Source organism: Rhipicephalus sanguineus, chromosome 2, assembly GCF_013339695.2.
Source record: "Rhipicephalus sanguineus isolate Rsan-2018 chromosome 2, BIME_Rsan_1.4, whole genome shotgun sequence".
NCBI lineage: Eukaryota > Metazoa > Arthropoda > Arachnida > Ixodida > Ixodidae > Rhipicephalus > Rhipicephalus sanguineus.
This window is the reverse complement of record NC_051177.1, coordinates 46,973,727-46,998,478: the sequence shown is the minus strand read 5'-3', so window position 1 is coordinate 46,998,478 and position 24,752 is coordinate 46,973,727. Positions and strand designations below refer to the sequence as shown.

Genomic DNA, 24,752 nt, shown 5'->3' with positions numbered 1-24,752 from the left:
TACAGCGCTGTGCTAGCGACAAGCTTGTCAGAGAAACTCGTCCTGCAAAGCGAGACCGCACAGACAGAAATAAGAACGAAACCATGGAACGACGAGTCTCCCTTTCTCAATATCAAAGAAAGCTCGCATCATTTCGACACTTCGCTTCAGCCAGCGCTTAGGTCCATGGACCGACGCACGCCCGGGGGGAACGGAAAGAAAGGGGTGGGGTAGGAGGAGGGGGTAGAGGGTTCGAAGTCGAGCGAAGCAGGGAAGGGGCGGGAACGGGCCCAGAGGCAACGGCGGCGACCGCTGGGAGCGACAGCGAAGAGGATGCGCCCATTGATCAGCTCGTCGCGCACGGGAAGCGGCAGTCTCGGCCACGGAAAGAGAGAGAGGAGGAAGACGACGAGAAAGTGAGACGCTCTAAGAGAGAGCGCTCGCACCGCGACCACATAGCCTCACCACCACAAACACTGCGGGACGCGAGCACCGAGAACACGCCAAAATCGCTCCGGCTGTGACATAATGTTTCCCGACCTCAATCGATGACGCCAGAGGTTGCGCGCACACATATAACGTGGGGTGAGCGCGCTTGGTCAAGCCTGGTCAGCGCGGACAGGAGAACGAGCTATACTATACTGTACCACCGATGACAGGGGGCGGTACACCACCGTTTCGGGATCGGTGTTTTTCCCCCCACAAGGCACGGTATTTGAGCAGGAAAGCACATACACTTTGTTGGGATGATGGCGGCGTTGAATTGTGGTGCCGCGGCTTTCCGCAAGTCTTAAGAACGTATACGCTGACGGATGGGCAAGGGCGACAACCTTTAAATATGGAATCAGTTCTACGTTTAAGCGTGTCCAAAAACACAAACATACGATTGACTGACACGGCGCCGCGATAGTGGAAAAAGTGATGGATAGAAGGCGGAAAAACAATTTACCCTCTAGACGACTGCAGGAATCGGTTATTGTTTTGTTAGGTGAGGGTCGGTTACGACGAGCTTAAAAGACGGAAATATGCCAGTCTTTTCCGCGCACATTAAGTCACGCGTTGCGCACGTGAATGACGACGAAAGCTTCTTCTCCCAAGCGAAAAAAAAAGAAAGAAAGGAAAAAAAAGGAACACCTTTACGCGGTTTCGAAATGTCAAGACATTCAGTGACTATGGTTCACTAATCAACGCATACAGGACGAGAGGTAGTTTCGTCGAACTACTTATAATGTAAAAATTCGGGGCGGGGAAAAAACAGGGGCAGATGTGCGTGCAATCAAGTTCGAGAGAACAAAAAGAAAAAAGAAAAAAATATTGCGGCAGCTACGCAGAAGTGGTGCGAACGCTGAGGAAGCAGCGGAGCTGGTGGCGTTGCCCTCCTCCTCATCCTCACTTCCCTTTCCCACCTCTTGCTATACTATACAAGACTATGCTCGCTCCCTTTCTCTCTCTGTACACGTCCTCTCGCGCACCAAAGCTATTGCATCCCATGCTGGAAAAATCGGCGCATGTCTTCTGGGAGCGAAGCACAAGACGAAGAAGAGGACGAAGAGAGCGCCCGGTTCATGATGATGATAGTTTTCTGGCGTCGGCACACGGCATAACGAACGGTTAAACAGTTCCGCAGTAAAGCCCGAATCTTATGTGCGCTGCTCATATACGATTGATATGTGGCTTGCAACCGTCATAGCTTCCAGCGTAATAAACTCAACGACATAAAAAATGATGAATTCAATACATTGCATTCAAGTCCCTGCATAGAAATGGCTAACGGCTGCTTCCTGCACATCGCATCCAAGTCCAAAGATCGAATACAAACATCGCCTTCAAGTCCTCGCATCCAAGTCCCTGCATAGAAATGGCTAACGGCTGCTTGTTGCACAGCCATCACATTCCTCGTATCAGTCCTATTGGCAAAGATGGAGCCGTCGATAAGATACGTATTCCACCTTCTCCCCGACTTACACAGCCGATAAACTTTTGCGGCTGGCCGTACCTTGATATAACGCGCGACTCAACTTCAGCGTAGTATTCCTGAACGAAAGGCCGCACTCCACCACACCAGTTTGCAATCACGTATTCCCTTAAAGTGTACTGGTGGGCTAGTTGGTTGATCATTATAACGTATGGCAGCGCATACCGGGTGAAAGGGCGAACGCGAAATACACGAGCGCTCAGAAATGAGCGCTTGCGCATGTCTTTTTGTTTCGTGTTCGCCCTTTCACCCGGTGTGCGCTGCCATACGCCATATCTTCCAAACAAAGTTTCTCGTGCGTCTAATTGGGTCGTTCCTTTCGCAAGCTGTGCGGTTTCCCCTGTGAACCAACGCGGCTGCTCGCGACGTTCATTGGTGGCGCCGCGGGAGACTGTGCGGCGCTGCAGGGAGAAACGTGTTGTGCACCATGCTCGGGCACGTCACGACCAGGACTTCACCCTCTTTCTCTCTCTAAGCATGAGCGCCGCTATGGACGTCATCTCCACGCGCACGTCGGCGCGTTCGCGATTATGAACACCGGTGCGCTGTCGCGTAACTTGGGACAGAGGTAGAAAGCTTTCGTGTTAGTACAAAAAAACGAAATTCCGCTTGTAATCACACTAGAACCAACAGTAACATTGTTTCTATTACCGGAACCACCGCGGTGGTCTAGTGGTTATGGGGCCTGACTCTTGATCCAAGGCTGCGGGATCGAATCCCGGCCATGGAGACCGCATTTCGATGGAGGCAAAATGCTAGAGGTCCATGTGCTTCGATTCAGGTGCCCGTCAGGTGGTCGAAATTTCCGGAGTTCTCCACTACGTCGTCTCTCACAATGATATCGTGGTTTTGGGACGTCAGACTCCACCAGTTATTATTATATGTCTTCTTGCCGGACTACGTGCGTGTCGTAAATCTTAAACGACCAATAAACAGAAAGACAACCTCATTTGCATTAATAAATTGTGCCCTTCCGCAACAGCAGAAAAACACCACTGTTACCGCGACAGGATTCACTTGGTAAGCAAGGAAACAAACGGAATGATGATGCAGGTAGCGACACCAACTTCAAGTTTCCGCACAAACTCGCAGTGACGTCATAGACTTTGACGGCGCGTGCTAGGGAACGCCTAATTCACTATGAATACAAATGATTTACGTTGAATTATAAGGGAGTCACAGGCTTCGTAAATGTTTCAAGCAATCTTATTGAGCCAATGCGAACAAAACCTGAAAAAACAAAAAGATATACCGAAATACGTGACGTCACACTGAGAAAGGGGCGCTTGCGCTTTACAAAAGAATTAAAAATTCAACTTAATTTTTGTCTTTCCTTTACCAACCATTTGTGGGTTTCCCTATATTTTTGACACGATCATATCAAAACCGGCTGTGGCATATTCATATAAGCTACAAAGAAATAGTAGAAAACAAATTTCATCAAAATCAAGCCAGTGGTTTATACTGAAAAAAAAAAAGTGGGATATACATGTCCCACTGACTCATGAGAGTGTTTAAAAAAATTACACCATCTCCCACTAAAGGGAACCATGTGGGGATGCGAAGCAGCACGGGGTGTTCACTTGCGTTTCCATTGTTGTTCCATTTGTATGTTTCCGTGTATATTTAATTTCTGTGTGGAGTTGTGTACAGTGAAACCTCGGTGATTCGAATCTCACGGGACCACCAAAAATATTCGTATCATGCGAAATTCGTATGACCAGAAAGCATGGAAAATTAGCATGCGAGAAAAGAAAGCTGGCGTACATTTTCATTTACTGTTTTTCAGGGCCGCAGCAGCGTCAGGAAGAACCCTGAATGATTGCCAGCCAAGTTTTTAGATGTCGGCAATCATACCAGCACTCGTAAATACACGGCCCGTACGCGCGTATTTAATTAATGAACCAGGTGCGTTGTGACCCGCGACAGCAGTAGCCCCTTCCAAATTTTAGCATGCTTTTTTGCATGAGACTAGAGTACTGCAGCGAAAGTAACAAAAGGAGCGCTTTGACGCGATGGATCAACGCCACAAAATGAACCACGGTCCTGTATTGTGATTTTCTTATCGCAGAGGTTTTGGGGATGTTTTTTGGGAGATTTACGGCCGTGCCCTCACAAGTGCGACCTACACGGTCGCGCATGTTGAGGTTGTGAGGCCTGACTCCTTCGTCAAGACCGTCCTCGCCTTCTTTCGGTCCTCGTCCACCTTTCATACGATGTCTGATGCACGAGGCAGGCACGTGTAAACACAGTACAACGACAGCAGCCCGCGTCGACGAGTTAGAAAAAGAAAAGCATGGCGTTAATGTCATCTGTAATCTAAACGCGAAGGCACATAAGAGCCTCAAAGATTCGCGCACACAATCTCGGAGGCCGTGACGCGTCTCTGAAGGTATATTTTCTGACCGTAAGAAAAGTGTTTTTTCTTACACCGTGATTCTGACGATTTGGCGGTGCGGCGCACATGCCCACGCTTACGTTCCCGCGCTCGCACGTGCTTGTCGCGTCTTCCGCGACAGTGCGGGCAGCACCTCTTCGTACCTGGGCGGTAGCGTACGTTCGTATGAAACGTCACTGGGTGAAAATCTGTTCGCAACAACCGTACTCCATTACAATGCAGGCCAATGGGCTTTGGCCAGGACAAACGAAAAATTCGTATCACCCCGAAATCCGTATGAGCTGTGATCGTATCACCGCGGTTTCACTTTACATGTTGTGTAGCGCTTATGTTACCCCCCCCCCCCCCCATCTCGATGTTTCCGTTGCGCTTCGGCTTCGCGTTGCCTCGCAGCTTCGAGATTCGTTTGCCGGCGTTGCCGTTTACGTTCAGCTTCGCGAGCATCCGTAGCGCCGTTGCGAAGGAGAGTGCAACGGGAGCGAGCGCACAGATGTGGCGGAGAGAGAGATACGGGAGAGGAGAAACAAAGCGGAGGCAGCGTCCACGCCACCTCGTTGGCGCAGTTGGCGCATGCGCAGTGGGGAGCGGACGCGTGAGAGAAGGACGGACACAGCCCCGAGCAGAACCTGCTTCCCATCTAAAAGTGGGAAAACACTGTCCCACTGTCTCATGAAGGCACCACCTCGAGACTGCATCAACGGGTATTTGGGAAGAAACGGCTGAAGCAAGTGGCTATCGCTTCTCAAGGTGTGCTGAGGAAAGTTGCGGGGATCTCATTCCAGCAGTAGAACACCCCCTGCACCTGCGCCTCTTGTGAGCCGTCATAGCGCTGTGGCCTGTTCCTGTAAAGCTTACTTTACCACACTTTTTTGTCCATTTATACGTCCTTGCTTTGGCTGTCGAAGTTATCGAGTACAGCTGTTGTCCCTGAATATGCGGCTATATACTTTTCAAGAGGTATATGATATCAAGCAAAATATTTCCGCGCAACAATATCCGCAATTACGCTGAGGAATGAGCGTGGCAATATCGCAGGGGATTGTTTCGATGCATTTGTCGGTCAAGTTATTCTGCAAATTTAGAAAAACACGTGAAGCTAAAATCACCTCTCTGGAAAACCAGAAAAAGAGGGAATTATCCAAGTTTGATTGGTAGGTTGTTTCTATCTGAAGAAGAAGAAAATTCAGAAGCTATCATGAAAAACTGATCGAAATTCAACGTCGCTGTAACATTAGTTCCGTCCTTCGAAAGTGTGGTAGAAGATTTCTCCTCAAGAATAAGGAGACTTAGGTAAGAAATGAGTGACTTACCGTTGCGCTAATTGCAACGGGTAATGAGGGAGGAAATTTTTCCTGCAAACAGAAAAGTGGGACGTATGTGTCCCTCTGTTGCACAAAAGGTTAACGAGCCCATTTTCTTTAGTGGTAAAGTGTCAGGTGCGGCGGACGCGCACAAAAGCTAAAATAAGGCGAATTAGAAGTCGCTTAACCAGGATCCACTAATTAACTTAACTGATTACATTACAGGCACATACTGCATTGATGAACTGTAGCGCCAGGGTGGCCTAAGCACCAGAACAGAAACACACAAAGTTCAACACATGCCGCGTACTCCCTACAGCGCTGTATAGCGGTAAGATTACCAAAACTTTCTTGTGCACGAAAACAAACAAAAACAAAACGACAAATAAAACGCTTCTGGTAGCGGCAATAGTCCACAACGTCCAAGAAAGGATGAACAGGTGAAGGAAAACAAGAACTACCACGACTGTCTCTCTCTCTCTCTCTCTCTCTCTCTCTCGTTTTCCATAGATACATACATAGATATATAGAGTCCACGCAGATGAGCATTGCGGCAAATTATCTAAGCGCTACGCGATGCAATGCACAGTGCGCGGAGCGGAGCAGAGAACCCAAACGAGCGAAGAGAAGTTAACGAGAGACAAGAGAGAGCTGCCAAAGAAAAAAAAATTACAGCATATCCACGGGTGAATGATGAAGAGCTTGGGCGAAGCTCCTGAAGCAATCATGGTTACACCGTGAAATGTTCAGTGGTTTCGCCCAGCAGTAATCAAAGCGATACGCCGCTTTGATGATTTTTCATTTCTCATTCTTTTCTTGCTTTTTTTTATTTTTCTGTTTTCTTATTTTTTTATGTTCTTTATTTTTATTTTTTATTTCTTATTTTATTTTTTTCGTTTTTTATTTCTTTTTATTTCTTTTTTTTATTTTTATATTTTTTATCTCTATGGGACAGCGCCATCTATTGAATGATACGGGAGACGCGACGGCGGGGACACGCCGCATGGAGCGACGACCGACCAGGTGATGCTATAAGGAGCTTCGCCCCTAAAAAAACTAGCGCTCAGCCGCGGTGTCGTCGAAAATGCTGGGAGGGCCGACTTATTAGTGCGCCTGAAAGGCGAAGATTGAGTCGCAAACCGCCGCTATAGAGTATACCCTAACACCCTAAGAGCGTGGTGCCTCCTATTGTGCGCGCGTTTTCAGCGCTACCACCTCACCCCACTTCTCCGCCCGCATGCTTAGTAGCGTCTCCACTAAGCAAGCTCTGCTGTAGACTGGCTAGCGAACAAGGAAAAAAAAAAAGAATGGCGTATACAGAAATGCGCTATTGATAGGAAGAAAGCAGCGAAAGCAGGCTAACAAAGGAGTTCAAGACAGCCTCGCCTCAGCTCTCACTGGTCGAGTGAAATTCCGATGCATGCTGTACAGGACGCAGTTCTCTCAAAACTGACTCTTTCTCTCTTTGCCCGCGATCCTTTCCGCCTTTGTTTCCTTCAAGATTCCGCGCGCACTCGAGCGCTTTATATTCACGAGAGAAGGGGGAAAAAAAAGAATGGAAATGGCGAATGTCGGCCCAGCGTCTCTCGCTCTCTATACACAGACGGTCGCCGCTCTCGGAAATTAAAACATTTCCTTCGCGAAAGAAATGTCCCCAACAGGGAATGCAAAAGCTATTACGAAAGACCAGTCCAGGTTGCTGGACAAATTCTGCTTTCTTCTGCTCCTTCCTCATTTAGCGCTCCTTAAGCTTCCAGCGCCGTTTCGAAGAAATATTTTACTTCACTAAAGCGTTTCGACTCGGCGCTTCGCGACTTTCCCTGTTACCGTAACGGCGGAACCGTAGCGAGTCGGTACATATGCTTCATTTACTAACAGCGCGAAATCACAAAGTAAAAATAGAGAACGACGCAACGCGCGCAGTCACTCGCGACTGAAGGTTTACTGTTACAGGAGAAGTATTCTGACTATGCTGTAGTCCCCGTGCTTGTTGGTTTTCATCTTTCTTTACGCTTTAAGGGAGCCCGCTCGCCATTACGTCGGTTTGCGCAAGGTTGTTCGTCCCCTATAGATATATTAGTTTAAAAAAAAAAAACCAATTCAGTCGTCAGTCAGTGCTCGCGTTGTGCCGTTTTTTTTTTCTTTGTGCTTGGAGGGCTCGCGCTGTTAGTAGCTTACGCGATAAAGGAGCCACTTTAAGAGTAAATCTGTTGTATTTACTACGTACGTAGTACTTTCAGTTACTACGTAGGTAGTAAATGTTGTGACAAGCGCTTACTACCCCGAAGTTACTAGGAACCACTACTTTTTACAGCGAAAGCTGTTATAACATCACACATCAAGGACCGTTTTTGGCACCGTAGTTGTTTGCCGTTGCTGCCGCTGCCGCCACCACCACCGGCGTCCAATTCCGCTATCGCACGAAATAAGAAAAAAAAAAGAATAAGAAAAAAATTTAAGGGTAGGACGATGTTTGAACCTGGGCCCTCTGCTTTAGAGCCCAGTATTCTACCTCAGGGCCATGCCGATGCTTAAAACTGCTTTGCAAGAAGACCCTGTGCAGGCTTCATGTCAGGAAGGAACCACATTAACATATGTAATGTAGTGTGATAGAAGAGTAAAAAAAAAAAAAAACGCCAAGGCATCACACAACGCAAATTTTGTAACCAGGCGTCGCACAATGCGAAGCGCGCAACGAGTGGGTTGTTGAATGCTTCCAACGCATTGAAAAGGGCTCTGCCATAATTCTTCATCGCCATCAGCCACGGCATCAACAAAGTGCACATAATGCCTGGTTCTCCGCAGAATTACAAAAAAAAAGGGATAGTGGCTGCTTCCCTATTTCACAAAAAATTATTATGATTTATAGCGTAGTGGGTTCCTCGCAGGTGAACTTCGATTGGTTGCCAAGGAGGCTTATATAAGGCCCCCATGATCTATTTCCTCAGGGTCTCAATGAAGTTATTTCCCTGTCTCTCTCTCTCTCTTTCTCACGTTAACGTATATTATATAGCGTGGTGGGAGAGTGAAATAACGACTGGGCGTCACACAATGCGAATTACGTAACTAGTGGGTCGTCTAAAGCTTCCAACCCACTACAAAGGCCTCAGCCATAATGCTCCATCGTCATCAGCCGTCGTATCAACAAAGTGCACATAATGCCTCACAGATGGTATACCTCGCTTCTCCGCAGAATGACGAATAATGGCGCAATGGGTGCTTCCCAACTTAAAAAAAAATATGATTTGTGGCGTAGTGGGTACGTTGCCAGTGTACTTGCCCCAGGAGAGGGCTCTAGAAATGCCTCTCTTCCAGCTTTCGCTGTGACTGTGCTGCGCTTACCGCGCAGGCCTGGCGTGTTCTTTCATTATTATTTTTTATAAGAGTGAACACCTCTGCGTAACTTCAATTTCCGCGTTTTACATGGACGCATCCAGCATTCTTATCACTGCTTAAGGATGGCTAAATCATTGTTAATGGTCGCAACGCCAAAACCGACTTCCTTGAAATTCAATTTAATGAAGTTAAGGAATTTTTATTCCCTTCTTCTTCATCCCCGTTGTCATCAAGTATGATAAAGAAACAGTGTTCGCGGAAGCACACTCCGCTCAGTCGTACACAGTAGCCCTCGCAACACGCTGCAATCAGTGAACACCATGACATAATTTGCGTATGCGCAATTTATGTCATGGCGCTCACGTAATTTGCGTATGCGCAACTTACGTGTCCAGCGTTTGCGGCAAATATCACGACGAGAAAATAGAAGAAGGTAGGAGAAAAATACCCGCGACCAGTTTATTCGAAAGTTAGGCTTTCCCTTAAAAAACAATAAACGCTAGAAGAAGACAGCTTGTTGTAACAAAGAAAGAAAAGAAAAAAATAAGGAAACACAAAGGCAAAATTAGCATAAGTGCTATGCAAATTAAACGTTTTACGACGAGGAAGTGGCGTATATTTAGCGCAGAATTGCTTATCATTTAACGACTAACCAGTGGAAATTATACGCTCGCGCTTGTTTCTATGGAAAGAAAGTTTCCCGCTAAGGACGCAAATTGGGTGAACAAAAGTGGGTGAATTGCCTCGCAAAAGCCTACAGCCCGGACCAGCAGCGCACACGCTATAATGCTATTTTCACGCGTCTAATGTAGGCGACCAGCATGTTCTTATGCACTTAATGCCTCGCCAATGGCTTAACGCAGGCTGGCCGGAGCCGTTCGTTGGCGCATATGTAATGCCCGATGACAGTATGCATATTAACATCGCGCTTCTTGCATATATTTATTGGCGGAGCGAGTATTAACTCCCGAATCAGTGATAGTATAGCTCTGCGCTAAACCCCTTCAGACGACGAGTTCCCACGTGCGGACGAAGCTTGTCTTCGCCAGTCCTGTCGACTATTGGCCAACAAAGAGCCAGATACAGCGAGCTTTGACTGAATTGAACCTCCTGCATATTTAACGTGTCTTCATTGAACTTTTCTGCCGCTTATGGCTAGGAGTGGCTTTCACCACAACACTCTTTGTGGCGACTGCGGTAGCGAGGAGACCTTACAACACATATTTTGCGACTGCCCTCGCTCCTCTGTGCAGACACGATCACTGGCAATCGCTCTAACTCACCTTGACCACATACAGATACCGGTAGCAATTCATTCTGAATTGTCATCCTGAAAAGTGACCAAAGAAAGATGAAGGCGACGAAGGCATCGTTAAATATGTTAAGGTCAACAGACCTGCCCTCGGTTTTTTCAGTTCCGCTGCTCGAACCAGTATTAGCTAGGAACCAACTGGCTCAGTTGAATACCGTTTTCAGTTTTTGTTTGCTCCGAAAGGCAACGACAAATTGCACATGATTTCGAGCATGCGATACGAAAAAAAAGTTCTGGCTTCGCGCCGATTCAGGAGTAATGGCCGGGCACAACTGAAGGTATCCTAAAGCATAGCAATTTATAGTATAGTATAGTATAGTATAGTATAGTATAGTATAGTATAGTATAGTATAGTATAGTATAGTATAGTATAGTATAGTATAGTATAGTATAGTATAGTATAGTATAGTATAGTATTTGTATTACTATGATATGGCACGGTGTAGTCTAATATAGTGTAGTAAAGAATGACACGGTACGATATGGTGTAGACCAGGGGTCAGCAGCCTGCGGCCCGCAGGGCAGCACCATGCTGTCCCCGGCACGCCGTCAGAACCTCCCCCTCCCCTTGTCACTTCCTATTCGAAGGGCGACATGGCAGTTTTGTCCTCAGATGGGGTTAGACACAAAGAAAGACCGCCTCGAGATGGCATTGTCTGCCGATCTGCAGACGGACAGTGATCTGAAAGACGCACTTGATGCGAAAGATAGCGTGAATTTTTGCGCTGGCCTCACAGAATTAAAGTTTTCGAGTTTGAAGAAACTAGCAGCAGACATTAAAACAGTGTTCCGCACTACATACGTCTGCGAACAGACTTTCTCGAGAACGAAGTCCATGAGATCAAACTTCCCTTCCCGACTGACCGATGAACACCGCCACGACTTTCTTCACCTGTGGGCGAGCAACCTTGATGTAGAAGTTTGAGAGTTGGCTAATGAATATAACGCCCCTCAAGTCGCACTGAAAAAGTTCATTTATTTATCAAATGCGAAGCATTTCTTAGCGAACCCAAGGCACTTTGAGCGTTTCTATCTCTCTATCTATCAAGCCGCCTACGTCTGAGTACTCTCGTGATCAGTTCCTTAACTCAGTGGAGACCAAAATTGGCAGGGGAGGGTAAGAGGATTTGACGAATATGACTGTCTCGTCATGACATGAATAACGCGACAATCCTGTCGCGTACGTCGTCAAACCATTTCCTCCAGACATGTGTGGCACATACCCGTACACCCCGAGCCGAGGTATGTTGGTATGCACCACAGGTGATTGACAGTTTATATCTACCCTGCAGCGGCGAGAAGAGAAAATTAAAAGCGATGGCGTTAAGAAAAGCAGACATCGGCAGTGTTGACCCGAAGAACGGAAAGAATGAAAATTAGGATCCCAGCAGGAATCGAACGCAAACATTCTGCGTGGCAATCAGGTATTCTACCACAGAGCCACACCACACCAGAGCACGCCTGTCTCGCACCTGGGCTGCTGGCGAGCCGAGCGGATACTCTCGCACCCAGACGCCGGGCTGACCGGGGCTGCCAAGGCGCGCGCGGGCTGCGCCGAGTAAACAGGGCAAGCTGCAGTTCTGAGGCTTTAAAGTGCGAAAAAAGTACCCGTTCACGCCGTTTCAGCGTATAAGAGCTCGTCTGGGCACTACTGCGTCGTCTCTGGATGCCAAAACAAGCTGCGCAACAAGAGGATATTAGCGTTGTCTGCGGCGATTACGACGCGCCACGGAAGTAGTGCCGGTGCGGTGTTTTCAGCTTCGCCGCAAGTGGATAACTGTGGTTCAAGCAAAAAAACTAGGAGCCGAGTGAAAATGCGCGAGTAAGTACACTAACAGCGTGTGTTCTGCAGTGTGATGCCCACCTATTTCATTTTGCGAACCTAATTTGCGTAACACGCAGCTGGGTTGAAGGCAGGCGCGAGCTTTGTGTGGGGGTGCACATCATACCTTTGAGCGCTTCCTTTGACGAAATTCTAGTGCAAGGTAGTGCTTTCAAGCACAAGCAATCAGCATGCTTTGCCACTTTCAACGTAGTATTAAGCTTTAGTGCTTTTGATGGCAACCACGCCTTCGAGATTTCGTCTTCAAAACGTAATAAATGGCACGGTGCTCCTCAACAGCTGGCCAGAATTTCGTGCTTTCATTTCAGTGTTTGATGTCCCCAAATTTATTTGGACACGAGGCATCCAACTGCACATAATACATATATTGGCACGTAAGTAAACAGTACTCGCGCCAGTGTCCTTTACGTCGCAGGCGTAGCTAACCGGCTTAACTAAGAGTAGCACAGTTTCGCTTGTAAAGCATCATCGTTACAAGAATAAAATCGCGCAGGTAGCTTCCAAAAGGGATCGCTGAACGATACTGCAGGTTATACTCTCTGATAGCACGCTTTTGTGAGCAAGACGCATTATTGTAAGAGCGCCCGTGAAACAAAAATTACGTTCCGCGAAACTACACGTAAGGCGTACTCTACTTATTACGCGATGCATGCTGAAATGATCAGCTTTCACAAAACTTTGTGCACAACTTTTAATATAGGGCAACAAAACATCGTTTCACTCTTTCGCGAGCTGCACTGCAATTACGATTCACGCGTAATACAACGAGAACGTTTTTTTATAAATGTAACAGCGTAAGTATCTGACGAGGTTTGCTTCCGCAGCCCACTCAGCACATTGTGGACTTGCATGAGGAAGATGTTCTTGATGTTCCAATAAAATCAGCGAAAATGTCCAGGCTAGAAAAGACGCGAAACACGCTCTCCGACGGGCTGAGTTTCGGAAGGTTCGCGTTTGCTCTGTGTAGCGTCTGCTGGCGTGGCAGCCCGCGCATGTTGTTTCGTCGCGTGTGCGATAGACGGCGCGACGCGCGATGCAAATATGGCGATGCGCATGAAATTCGCTGTGTTCTGGTCTATAAACTGGTTTGGAAAAACAGCCTACGCAGGCGTAATATCGGTGCAACGTCAATTGTGGTAGTGGTGCTGGTTATGCTGGTTATCTAATTTATTAACAAAGCAATAAACATTACATCTGTACTCCTTTGATACAGGCGTCATGGGTTAACGTTAATTGGGGTTGAAGTGTTGCCTTAGCTTTTATAGCAGTCTAATAAAGATTACATTGTATCCCTATGATTCTATCAGCAAGCTATATGCGAGCGTTGCCCGACCCCGGATGAATACGCTAACGAAAGTTACGCATGATATTCACATCATCGCAGCGTAATGTGCACTTCGCTTCGATAGTATACTGACGTCTGCGCTCTAACGTGAGTGCTGACGTTAAGTCAGGCCATAAGTTGCCCTTTCAACGCCAGTGTAGTCGGCGTGTCTGGTAAGCCTACGATGTGCACACAACTACTACACTTACAAAAACAAAAACACGTCGATCCACCTCGCAACGCTTGGCTCAAAGCAAAAAAATGCAGCATAGACAACAACTCGCTGACTGCTTCGCATGAAACTGATTCCCAGAGGCGTGAGATGTACCGAACTTTCTTTTTTGGTGGTGGTGGAGGGGCGGTGTAACCTATGTTTGTAAACTGCAACCTTGTGACATGCGTGCTGAAAATAAACACGATTTCTATGCCAGTTCCCTGCATTATTGTCAATTCGCCGAATTTCTTTTTGCCTGCAAACACCCACCGCCTCTATTCCCCGTGCCGCCCCCGCCATCTCGGCTTCATGCAACTCGGCCCTGTGTCTCAAAAGGTTGCCGACCACCTGTGTGGACTATTATAGTACAGTGTAGTGTAGTACAGAATAGTTTAGAATAGTGCAGTATAGTAGGTCAGAATCAGGTTGTGCACAATACACACAACGCGACGGATAGACGAGAAGGGAAAGAAGTGAAGATGCGCACGCCGTTTCTTTCCCCGCAGTGCGCACCGTAGACGAGGCAGAAGATGCAATGCGGAAAAGCTAGCCTCCCTTAGTTACTGTGCAGCCCGCTGGAGTTTACCACTGAAAACGGGAGAGTTTTGCTGTCGTAGCGCAGCCGCCTCGACCTGCGTGGAGCGCCTGTCTTTCGCAACGAGCCCGGCCGCCGATGGCGAGCGAAAACCAGAGCCGAACCAGCGACCGGCGACGGGGGGCGACGCCGCGGCTAATGCAGGAAGCGTGTCGCGCGTCTACATGTACGATGCGTCGACCGCTCGCTTCCTGTGTGCGTGTGTGCACAGGGAGCCCATAGGACGGGCCGCATATGTGTGCGTGCATAACGTTGCCACGCTAGCGGACAGCCGCCGTCTCAGCGCCGGCAACGTTGCACACACAAGTGGCGACGCTTAGAAGAAGCGAGAGGCGACTGCACAACATCGCTGTATACTATAGAATCGCGTTACATATCGTGTATGACAGACGGAATACAGGAAATGTGTTCTGCTGTAGGGTAAAGAGTATATTCCCGCCATGACTATATTGGGATATTTTGGATGCTCTTTTCTCGTCCTACATAAACTTAACCCATCCTCAAGTGCGGAGTGGCAAACAGGACTGTTAACATGGTTAATCACTCTGCCTTTAATCCAGATCACTTTCTCCCCCTCTCTCTTTCTCCGGGACTGTGGCCTCGTGCGCACAGATATGAGAAGCCATGAAAACGTTGTCGCGTTTCGTAAGATACACCAGCATTGACATATACGACCACTTGCGATGGACTCGACGATAAACGTTTCGTCACTTGTATACGTCCGCGCATCACGAATGCATCTCCTTCGTTGCATATTTAAGAGCCCTTCCGCAATGCCGAGTAGCAAACCGGCGACAGTCTCATTCGCCTTTGCAATGGTTAGTCCTATACGTATCTTCAAAAGTAAACTCTGGCGCCCCGGCTCCTGTACGAGCTGCAAGAATGAGGTGGAGTGAGCGGTCGCTGTATACGAGGAGTCCAAACCATGACCTCAGCTACGTGTCTCCCGCTTGCGAATTGCCTGCGGCGCATGCAGCCATAATAAACATAGCCTTCGACATCCGTCTGTGTTACTCAGAGGCAAATTATTGCTGAGATGTCGATTTGGACGTCACCTACGAACAGGCCACTGTAATTCCACGGACTTGCCATCTGTGGAATTATACGCGGATGAAGGGCAAGGTAAAAAAAAAAAGAAAGTATACATAGTTAAGCAATAATTACAGATGTGAACTCACTTACTACTACTATAGTGCGGTGCAAGTGGCTGTAATTACGATGTGTGCAAACCTTGTGTCGCCTTAGTCCAGATACCTCGTTTGCCGAGGCCTACAAAAAGTGCAAAAGCGCGAGGCGCGCGCGCGCGCGTGTTTTTTTTTTTTTTTTGTGTGTGTGTGTGTGTGTGTGTGTGTGTGTGTGTGTGTGTGTGTGTGTGTGTGTGTGTGTGTGTGTGTGTGTGTGTGTGTGTGTGTGTGTGTGTGTGTGTGTGTGTGTGTGTGTGTGTGTGTGTGTGTGTGTGTGTGTGTGTGGTGTGTGTGTGTGTGTGTGTGTGTGTGTGTGTGTGTGTGTGTGTGTGTGTGTGTGTGTGTGTGTGTGTGTGTGTGTGTGTGTGTGTGTGTGTGTGTAACACGGCAAGTGCCAATGAACAAGGAACGCGTCTAAAAAGGTCGATATTTAAAGCTGCAATACACAGTGTCGGGAGAAACTGTGACGAGGAAAAGTACACCACAAAAAAAAAATACATAACGAGATCATTCTGGCACACGACTAATTTCAAACTGCAGCCTGCTCACATCAGCTGGAAATGCGACAAATCACCATGGCAACGCAGTGCTGCCTATGGGTTGCTATGGTGATGATGCTGCCGATCGTCCTTGCTTCTACCCGAAGACCCAGGTCCTGCTTGTGTTCTTTTCTATACCTTTTTTACGTTGTTTTGTATGCATGCCCGGCGTTTTGCGTCCCCAAACTTCGGGCTTCACATTAATCTAGCAGCGACGAGATAAGTGGTTCCGCGCAGGGTTGCGGCGTTATCTACGCTGTGTTGTCCTCACTCGTAACAAACATATACGCAACCAAGCCGAGAGAGAGAGAGAGAGAGAGAGAGAGAGGATAACGTTAACACGCTAAAGCGTTCGGACGGCAATCTATTTGGCGAATCAAATTGTATGCTACCGGCGTCAGTAAAGCTCTCGCGGAGACGGTACTGCGCAAACGCGTCGATCTATTTACGTGCACTCCATGGAGTTGGGGGATCACAAAATGCGTTGACCATGTTCAGTCTATCTTTCTTTTGTTTATTCTCCCCGACCCTATCGTAAGCTTTTCGATATTCAAAGAAGCATAAGGAACCAGCGAACAGAGATGTCGCGAAGTAAATTATGCAAGCTAACTTTTCAGGCTAGTTTATATATACATAGCTAGCACGTTGAAAGCAATAGACCCTGATGTAAAGGACCCTGACTACATAAATAAGCTGCGCTCGGGAGATTTTTCAAAAGTTCTTAATATAGAGCGACACCGTTCGAAATACAACGGCGTCACGATCAAAAGAAGAAGAAGAAGAAGAAGAAGAGAAGAAGAAGGAAGGAAGGCTGCTTTCAATTGAAAAGGTTATTACGAAACTGTCTCTCCAAACTCGAGTTGGCGTCAACGCACTCGTCAGGCTTCTTCCAGCAAAAGAACTATTTATCCATCTAAGCCAGTTAAAGTGAGTGCTCCCTTGAAATTGAACCGACAGTGTGGAAACGATCATATGTGCTAAAGATTCAGCACCACGATATAAACACAGAAGAGAACACCCAGATTCTCCTGAGATCCGTGAGTTTTTTCGTTGATTTCAATCGAATTGCTTTCCAAATGATTGCAACTGCAATCCAACTGCTTCAATCCAATTGCGCCCATTGCTTTCAATCGAACTTTACACAATTAACTGGGAAGTGACTACCTATATTGTTCACCTTAGAGACAGTGAAATGAGTGATCAGCTGCAAAAAACGTGTTTAAAAAGTATTATTACGTTTCATCTTTCGAGAAAATCGACGATGTTTAGACCTAGCTTATTTTGTATGCCACGACCATTCAAAAGGAGTCGTGATGTGTGTTCCGAATGCAACTACAGCTGACACTGTGCGCACACGCTTCTACATGGCGCGTGATTTTACAGGCGTGATACATCCCATCATCGTAATCATTGGTCACCGCTAACGCCACATAAAAAGTCATGGCGCTCTTTGGCCACACGTGGGCCTTGCGCCACAAAAACCCACTAATCATCATCAGCATCATAACTTTCCGTGCAGCCGAACGGTGCAGCCATGGGCTGAACTCTAAAAACTGGTTTGAAGAAATGCCCTCAGCATTGCTACAACGGTGATCTTCGGCCGGTTAAACAGGCAAAAATGTTCCAAAAGCCGGGAGAGTTCATGATTAAAACAGATACTCCGACTTAACACAACAAAATATAACAAAAAACTACACAGACGTTTCGCCACCTATGCGGGTGGCATCTTCAGTATGAACTGGCACCGAATGAGCGAATGAGACTGGGTTACCTTCGCTCATTCGGTGCCAGTTCATACTGAAGATGCCACCCGCATAGGTGGCGAAACGTCTGTGTAGTTTTTTGTTATATTTTGTTGTGTTAAGTCGGAGTATCTGTTTTAATCGGTTAAACAGGCGTTCGCTCTCTCTTAATGTAAATGCTGGGCAAATTGCAAAATAATACGCGGATATTCCCGACGAAAGCGTCGATACACTGAATAAAGTTAGACACGACGTCAATGGCTTCAACTATGAACATAAAAAAATGTAGAAAATGACGTATCAAAATCCGTACCGCAAAAGTATCCCCGTTAGAGAAAACTTTAAATGAAAAACCGTTTAGTCCGATTATGCGCATATTATTATCGAAAATGGTCAACTCGCGACGTACCATCGATACACTAACCTACCGCGCGGTGTCAATTTTTCGTGGAGACCAAGAAAAGCGCCTTTAACCTGAACTAACGTCACGAGATAGTTACCTCGTCCTCGTACCAAGTAAGGAAAGGAGACAGGAGTATCTGAGAGTCAGACGAAATGTTTAACCGGGATAACTTCCGTGTCGAGTTAGGTGGAGCAGTAACTCCCATTTCAAATTTTGAACACACGGCTTGAGGTTAGGGAAGGCGCTTACTTCTGCAACCCATGAGGGAACACGGCGCATACGTCGAGTGGGAAAAGAGCGGAAAGGAGAGACATGCACCTACTCGAAATGAATGCCCACACGAAAACAACTTCACCGTTCCCTCTGACATCGCTCTATTTTCCTCATCTTTCCCCTTTCGCGTTACAGGGCGACCAGCCGAATTCACTTCTGGTTAACCTTTCCGCCTTTCATTTATCCTTTTCCACTCTCCTCTCCACACTGCCGCAACATACGCACAGCTTTTCAAGCCACACTTCGTCGCCAGCGAAAAAAATCAGACGCTAGCGCTCAGACGCCTCGAGGGCTTCACCGCCACTTCCGCACTGGAGTCCGCGTCGTATGCCGCTGCTTCAGCTGACGAATACGCCTGTCGCAAAAGCTAGCACACGCAAAACAGTAAGAAAAGAAGTTAAAAAACGCCTTCCTGATTGGCGAAAAGCTTTTCCGCTTTTACTTGCTATATATTATCAGTTACGTTTTAGTCAGATCACACGGGTTCCCCGATGATTTTATAATATGCCCATTTTGATCGCTTTATCGCATTTTCCAGTGACAGGCGCATGGGACCTTCCTATAGCCTACAAGCGATTGATTGAGTTATTATACAAGCGCTGCAAGCGCTTGTATAATAACTCAATCAATCGTCGACTAAAAGCGCCCTCCGCCGTCGGCTGTAGAGGTGATCCATTAAGCTGTCCCATCACATTTTCCTCACAGCATAAGTAGGACTTCTTTCGCCCTCTCTCTTCTTTTCAAATTGAACCAAATTATCAAGAGCACAGTTGTAAGCAGCGCGACCCTGCAGCTCAATGATATCCTTTCTTTCTGTTCTCCAACTGACAGGACATCCTCTTAAAGCCCTGTGCTCCGAGACCACCCTCAGCGTATAGTCGTTTACGCATTAAACTCTGTAACTCAAGAAAACAAGATTTCGAACCTAGTTAGTGCGTCGTGTCGTCCCCGTTTCCCGGTTCAATCCTTCTTCCTTTTCACAGCAGAGCTTTCTTAGCCCCGTGCCATCGTCCCCTGTGTCCTGTGCTATAGTGCCTAGAATATACTAGGCACTAATAGAACAGTATATTCTGGGCACTACACCTGTGCCATCGTCGCCGTCGTCGTAGTAGTAGTCGCCGTAGTAGGTGATACGCAGGTCACGTGACAAGAGGGGGGAGTGACTGAATGAATACAAAAAAAAAAAACGAAATGATGATGAAGATTATGATGCTCGAAATAATGCTGCTGCTGCTGGCTGGATGATGATGATGATGATGCTCGAAATGCGTAGGCGCTCGTATTTTGAAATCTAGCGGCGAATTTACGACACCACGTGATCTCGCTAGCCAATCACATACACTCGCGCACTTACCATGTCCGACTGTCTTCACGGCGTGGAACTGGATCTTTTTTTTTTTTCCTCCTTCATGTGCTATTCGCACAACATCAACTGAAATGTATCAAGAGCACCGTAGACACGCACTACGCCATCCATGTCGAATAAGTAGAAAGGCCCACACAGGCACGTAGCCAGGATTTTTTTTTTCGGGGGGGGGGGGGGGGGGCAAGGCCTAATTATTCGAAAGAAAGTCTTTTCATGGCAAAAAGAAAAAAATTTGCCCGGGAACATAAAAGGCTGGACGAATTTCGGGGGGGGGGGGGCGCCCCCCCCCCCCCCCCTGCCTACGTGCCTGGGCCCACAAGCGGTGATAGTTCAAACAGCGAAAGCGCGCTGCTTCCACATCTCTAAGAGGATTACATGAGATAAACGCGCAGACTTAGAGTGGATGATGGTGAACTCGACCCGCCGAAGGTGTGGCCAGTGTTACACGACTTGTAAAAGGGAAACGCAGAATGTAAGAAAAAAACAGTCGTCAGAGGCCTTCACATACACTCAGCGTCATAAGTTTATGGAGCACTACGTCTGAGAAAACTTCGAATTTTCCAGCAATATGTGACTGTATTCGGTCTAACTGCACATTTGCTCGCGCGTTTTAACGCGATAGCGTTAAAGAGCTCGCGTAGCAGAAATTCCGGTGTCGGCGTCGGCGTCTTACGTTGTGAGAGAAAAATCAGCGCTGTCCGCGAGCGAAAATTCGAGGTCGATGCAAATGAACAAATAATTAAAAAAAGAAACATTAAAAAAGAAACATAAAAAAAACGCAGGCCTCCTGCGTGGCAAGTCGGTGTTCTACCACAGAGCCACGCCTTTGGACGAAACTGCTTACGAAAAAAGCCCCATACAAATGTCATGTGACGCGGGAAGTCTGCTTGACGCATTCAAAGTTGCGTGCAAAACGTGGAATTAGGCCTGGTGTCAAAACATGTCAACTGCACAACGACCACCTACTACAAAGCCCTCAGACATATTTAATCATCATCATCAGCAGCACGAGCATCAACAAAGTGAGCAGCTGCGTAGCTCCACGTGTCGCCTTACGGACGCGTGGGGGGGGGGGGGGGGGGGGGGGTTAATTTGCCGATTCACAAATGGAAGAATTATAGCATAGTGGGCACTTCGCAAATGTACTTGCAGCATAGGTAAAGTAGGATAATTTTAAAGGGCCAATGATACTCGCACAGACGTTCCCTTTCCTTGTGGCCCGGTTGAGGTGTCCGCCGAGAAGCGAAGCGAGGCTAGCGATTGAGAAGCCGATGCGAACGCGGCCCGATTACGCTATCGCGTTCTATGCTCTTAAAGGCGAAGCTCAAGCGTCCCCCAACTTTCTTTATTCAGCCTAAAAGTAGTGCTTGAGTCATCTTTTTGTTGATTTTACAACAGTGCATATCAAACATAAGCCACCGATTACTAACATTAAGCAGTGCTAGAAATAAGTATACGAGTAACTATGGTGACTAGCTAAGGAAAGCCTCTGTGGTCGAGGCAAGTTGAATTCGGTGCAAAATGATTGTCGGCAATATCGTGGACATCACCTTCGCTGGAGAGGCCCAGAAAGACGTCTTGTTCAAAAGTTTCTGCGATTTTTTTAATGTCCGCTAGACACACCCGTGTGCAGTCTCCCTTAAAGGGACCCTACAGCACTCCGAGTTCAAAGACGGGAGGGTATGGTTTCTTTCTTGCATTCACTACCCTTCCTACAGGCGCTGTCTCTTCCAAGCCACTTATTTCTTCATAGAATACGTGGACAATGTCAACACTAAGCATTTACTCTATCGGGATTTCGCGCTTTTCGGCTACACGCTGTTACCTTCGCCTGCGCAGTCAAAAACGCGCAAAGTGAAATCAGTCGATCGCGCACTGTAGCCATGCGAGTCAAGGCAGAACGGGCGTGCATGGCAAAGCAGGGTAGGAGACAATTCACAACTGATATTCCTCGTATATTGACAAATCAAGACTTTGTTTCCTCATGACGTCACGTGAACATAATGCTGGCGTCACGAACTGTGTCGAAAAGACCGGAAGCGCCGGGAGAGAATAACGCGCTCGCTCAACTTGTGTTTTCAGAGGTTGTTTAGGGGCCCTTCGGAAGGTACAGGTGCTACTACAGGACACGTGCTTCGCGGCGAAATCTGAACCACGTAAGTGCCGGCCGCATAGGTGGCGGCTCGACAAGCTCCCGCAGCGCCGCAGGCATTTAGAGAAGAAGCCGGCGCAGCCCACGCTCCGGGCTGCGCTCCCGACTCCGCGAGTGAGCCGCCCGTGCGCGCGGTCAGGTTCGGCGCGACTCGAGCGCAAAAGCCAGGATCGATACACGTACGGATGCACGTACAAACAATAGCGCGATCAAGTTCCGTCTCGTCGTCCTGCACTGCGTCAAAAAGGGGGCCGGCTGCGCGCGGCCACAAGTGCGGCACTGGCGAACGCACTCCCGTCTCACGTGGTACACGTACACACAGAAACGCGCACAAAGCAACGGCGCCTAGCTCCGCTGGCTATGAATGAGGATATCTTGACCTCACAACCACTTATCGTACGTCCACGCCACAAGAAGCCGTTCGTATCGTCGGCGCTTTCACCGACGTGAAGTTCCTTGGGCTCGAAGGGTTAAGGCCGAACCATATAGAGCGTTTTTGCCGGCGTTTTCCCGGCGTTTCGTACGCCGGCGTCCCTCGACGTCGACGCTACCGGTGACGGTGGCCGAAACGTCCACCTCTGGACGGTCCAGACATCACGGGCGGCAGCGTCGACGCCGGAAGCAGTTCGATGGATGAAGGACCAATCAGCGTGCGGCTGGCAGCGACTTCCGCTACGTAACGGCGTCGTCGATGCTGCCAAAATGGCTGCCGCCCGCCTCGGATCTAATAAGTCGTCGCCGCGCACTGTGTGGTCCTTAAGTTCTCAACTGATGCTTGTATTTGACTTAGCTTGTTCCCTAGAAGCTTCGACAGCAAAGTGCTCGTGATATCTTTGAACTCTTTTTGAGAGCCGTACTCAAGTTCATCGGTAGGCTTAGCAGGAATGAATGTATTGGCCGAATACGTGGCCTCAAAGATGTACGGCAGCTTCAAGCTCAGAGGCCATATATTACAAGTTTGTGGTTCTTCTTAATGCCAATAGCTGGCGCTACAAGTCAAATAAAAAAAAAAACTTTTCGGTGGCACTGTAACTCGTTTTTTTGCACCACAGAACTGCAAATGAGACTTAAAAGCTATAATCAGGAGTATATCTTGTTGGTCCATTGACAGAAACTGTACATTGCTTTACGAGGTGTCAGGTTCATTCCCTCTGGTTACGCTGTGCGACGCTGAGTTAACGCTCTTCATATGGTTTGCCGCCCTCTCTGACGGCGTTGATGCGACGACGCCGAGGGACGCAACGTCAGAAAACGCTGGCAAATACGCTGTATATGGTTCGGCCTTTAACCGAGGATCACAGCGCTACCGGACACTACGGGACACTACTGGAACAACTCAGTCTTAGTACTATGTTACGACTGCTACGGCGTCTTTGTCTGCTAAGTTCTTGAAATTTCATTTCATCGTGTAAGGCCCACGCTGTCTCGGCCTGAAAAAGGCTGTGCTGTTAGCATTGTAGAACTAACTAACTAACTAACTAACTAACTAACTAACTAACTAACTAACTAACTAACTAACTAACTAACTAACTAACTAACTAACTAACTAACTAACTAACTAACTAACTAACTAACTAACGAACTAACTAACTAACTTAGTAAATGAATTAGTTAGGGTAATTAAGTGCGGTATACACAGGGAGGCCAAACTAGAGCCAAATGGAGCATGGGCGCTATCCTGCTTGTACGCGTTCTAAAAACGAACGGACGTTTTGGCGCCGCACGCGATTGGTAGAGGCTAGAGGAAGCACTTTCCCCGGCAAATCGCACAACGGTCAAAACGTTCGTTCTCAGAACAGGAACAGTCACGGCCCAGATGGCTGTACTTGCAGGCTGGACTGCACAGGACAAAACTTTATTGAGAATCTGCAGATTGGTGCTCGCAGTAAGACTAGCGGAAAATAAATTCGCTGACTCACCGTTGCTCTGAGTCAACGCAGTGACCTACAGAGACGCGCAACAAACAGGGCCACATGGATTTCTTTGATGTTCTTCTAAAATATTAATGCAGAGTCCCTGCGGCAAATCCCTCGAAATGAAAAAATAATAATAATAAAGTACAGCTCGGCTAGAAGACCGAGCGTGAAATGGTTCATAAATTTCGAGGCCCATCTTTCGCGACGTGTTTAGGAAGGCATCGAGCAGACGCGTCAATTGACGATGCACCGTCGACGACACTGATGGATGACGCTGTAAGGATTCCTGGAACAGCGAGGCGTACAGTACTCACTTCATGTAGTAAATGCGGCCCGACGCGTCCACGTGGGCCGTGCATCCTCGCCGGATGCGCTGGTTCAGCTGGGCCAGGTAGAGCGCGGTCGCGTCCACGGCGGCGCCCCCTTCGTCGTCCGCGGCGTCATTCATGACGTCACCGCCGCCACGCCGGAGCAGATGCCTCGCTGCACCATCAACGCGGCACTAGGGGACCCTTCATTGCCAGATGCAACTCACCGACAAGGTCCTGAGCGCGCCATCTGCACAGAGAGAAAAAAAAATGGGTTAAGCTTCGCCTTTGAGTTGAACGCGATAGCGAAATCCGGCCCCTAAAGCGTACTTCAACCACTAAGCACATGCTTATTAATGAGTGTTGTTACACACACGCACACAGACACACAAACGCGCGCGCGATGTATCTACTGGCCGCGAGATCGAGCAGAGTCGGCACCTAGCGGCGAGTGGACGAAACCCCGTGGTGTGGATGGCTCCTTGCGTCGTCTGCTAGCCACACCGTGTTCGCATGTGTGCGTACGCCATGCACGTCCTCAGGTTACAGCTTATTCCGTTGCGCTAGCAGAGTATCAAATGCTTGTACGTAT

The 24,752-nt window shown here is 47.9% G+C and overlaps 1 protein-coding gene across 1 annotated transcript in view; it reads right to left on the bottom strand.

The window, feature by feature from the left end:
* Positions 1-24,752, bottom strand: part of LOC119382879 (uncharacterized) — a 476,078-nt gene that overhangs the window by 239,534 nt on the left and 211,792 nt on the right. Inside the window, exon 3 of the mRNA XM_037650771.2 lies at positions 24,167-24,410. Coding sequence (XP_037506699.1) covers positions 24,167-24,300 — 134 coding nt within the window. The 5' untranslated portion in view covers positions 24,301-24,410. The remainder of the gene's footprint in view (positions 1-24,166; positions 24,411-24,752) is intronic.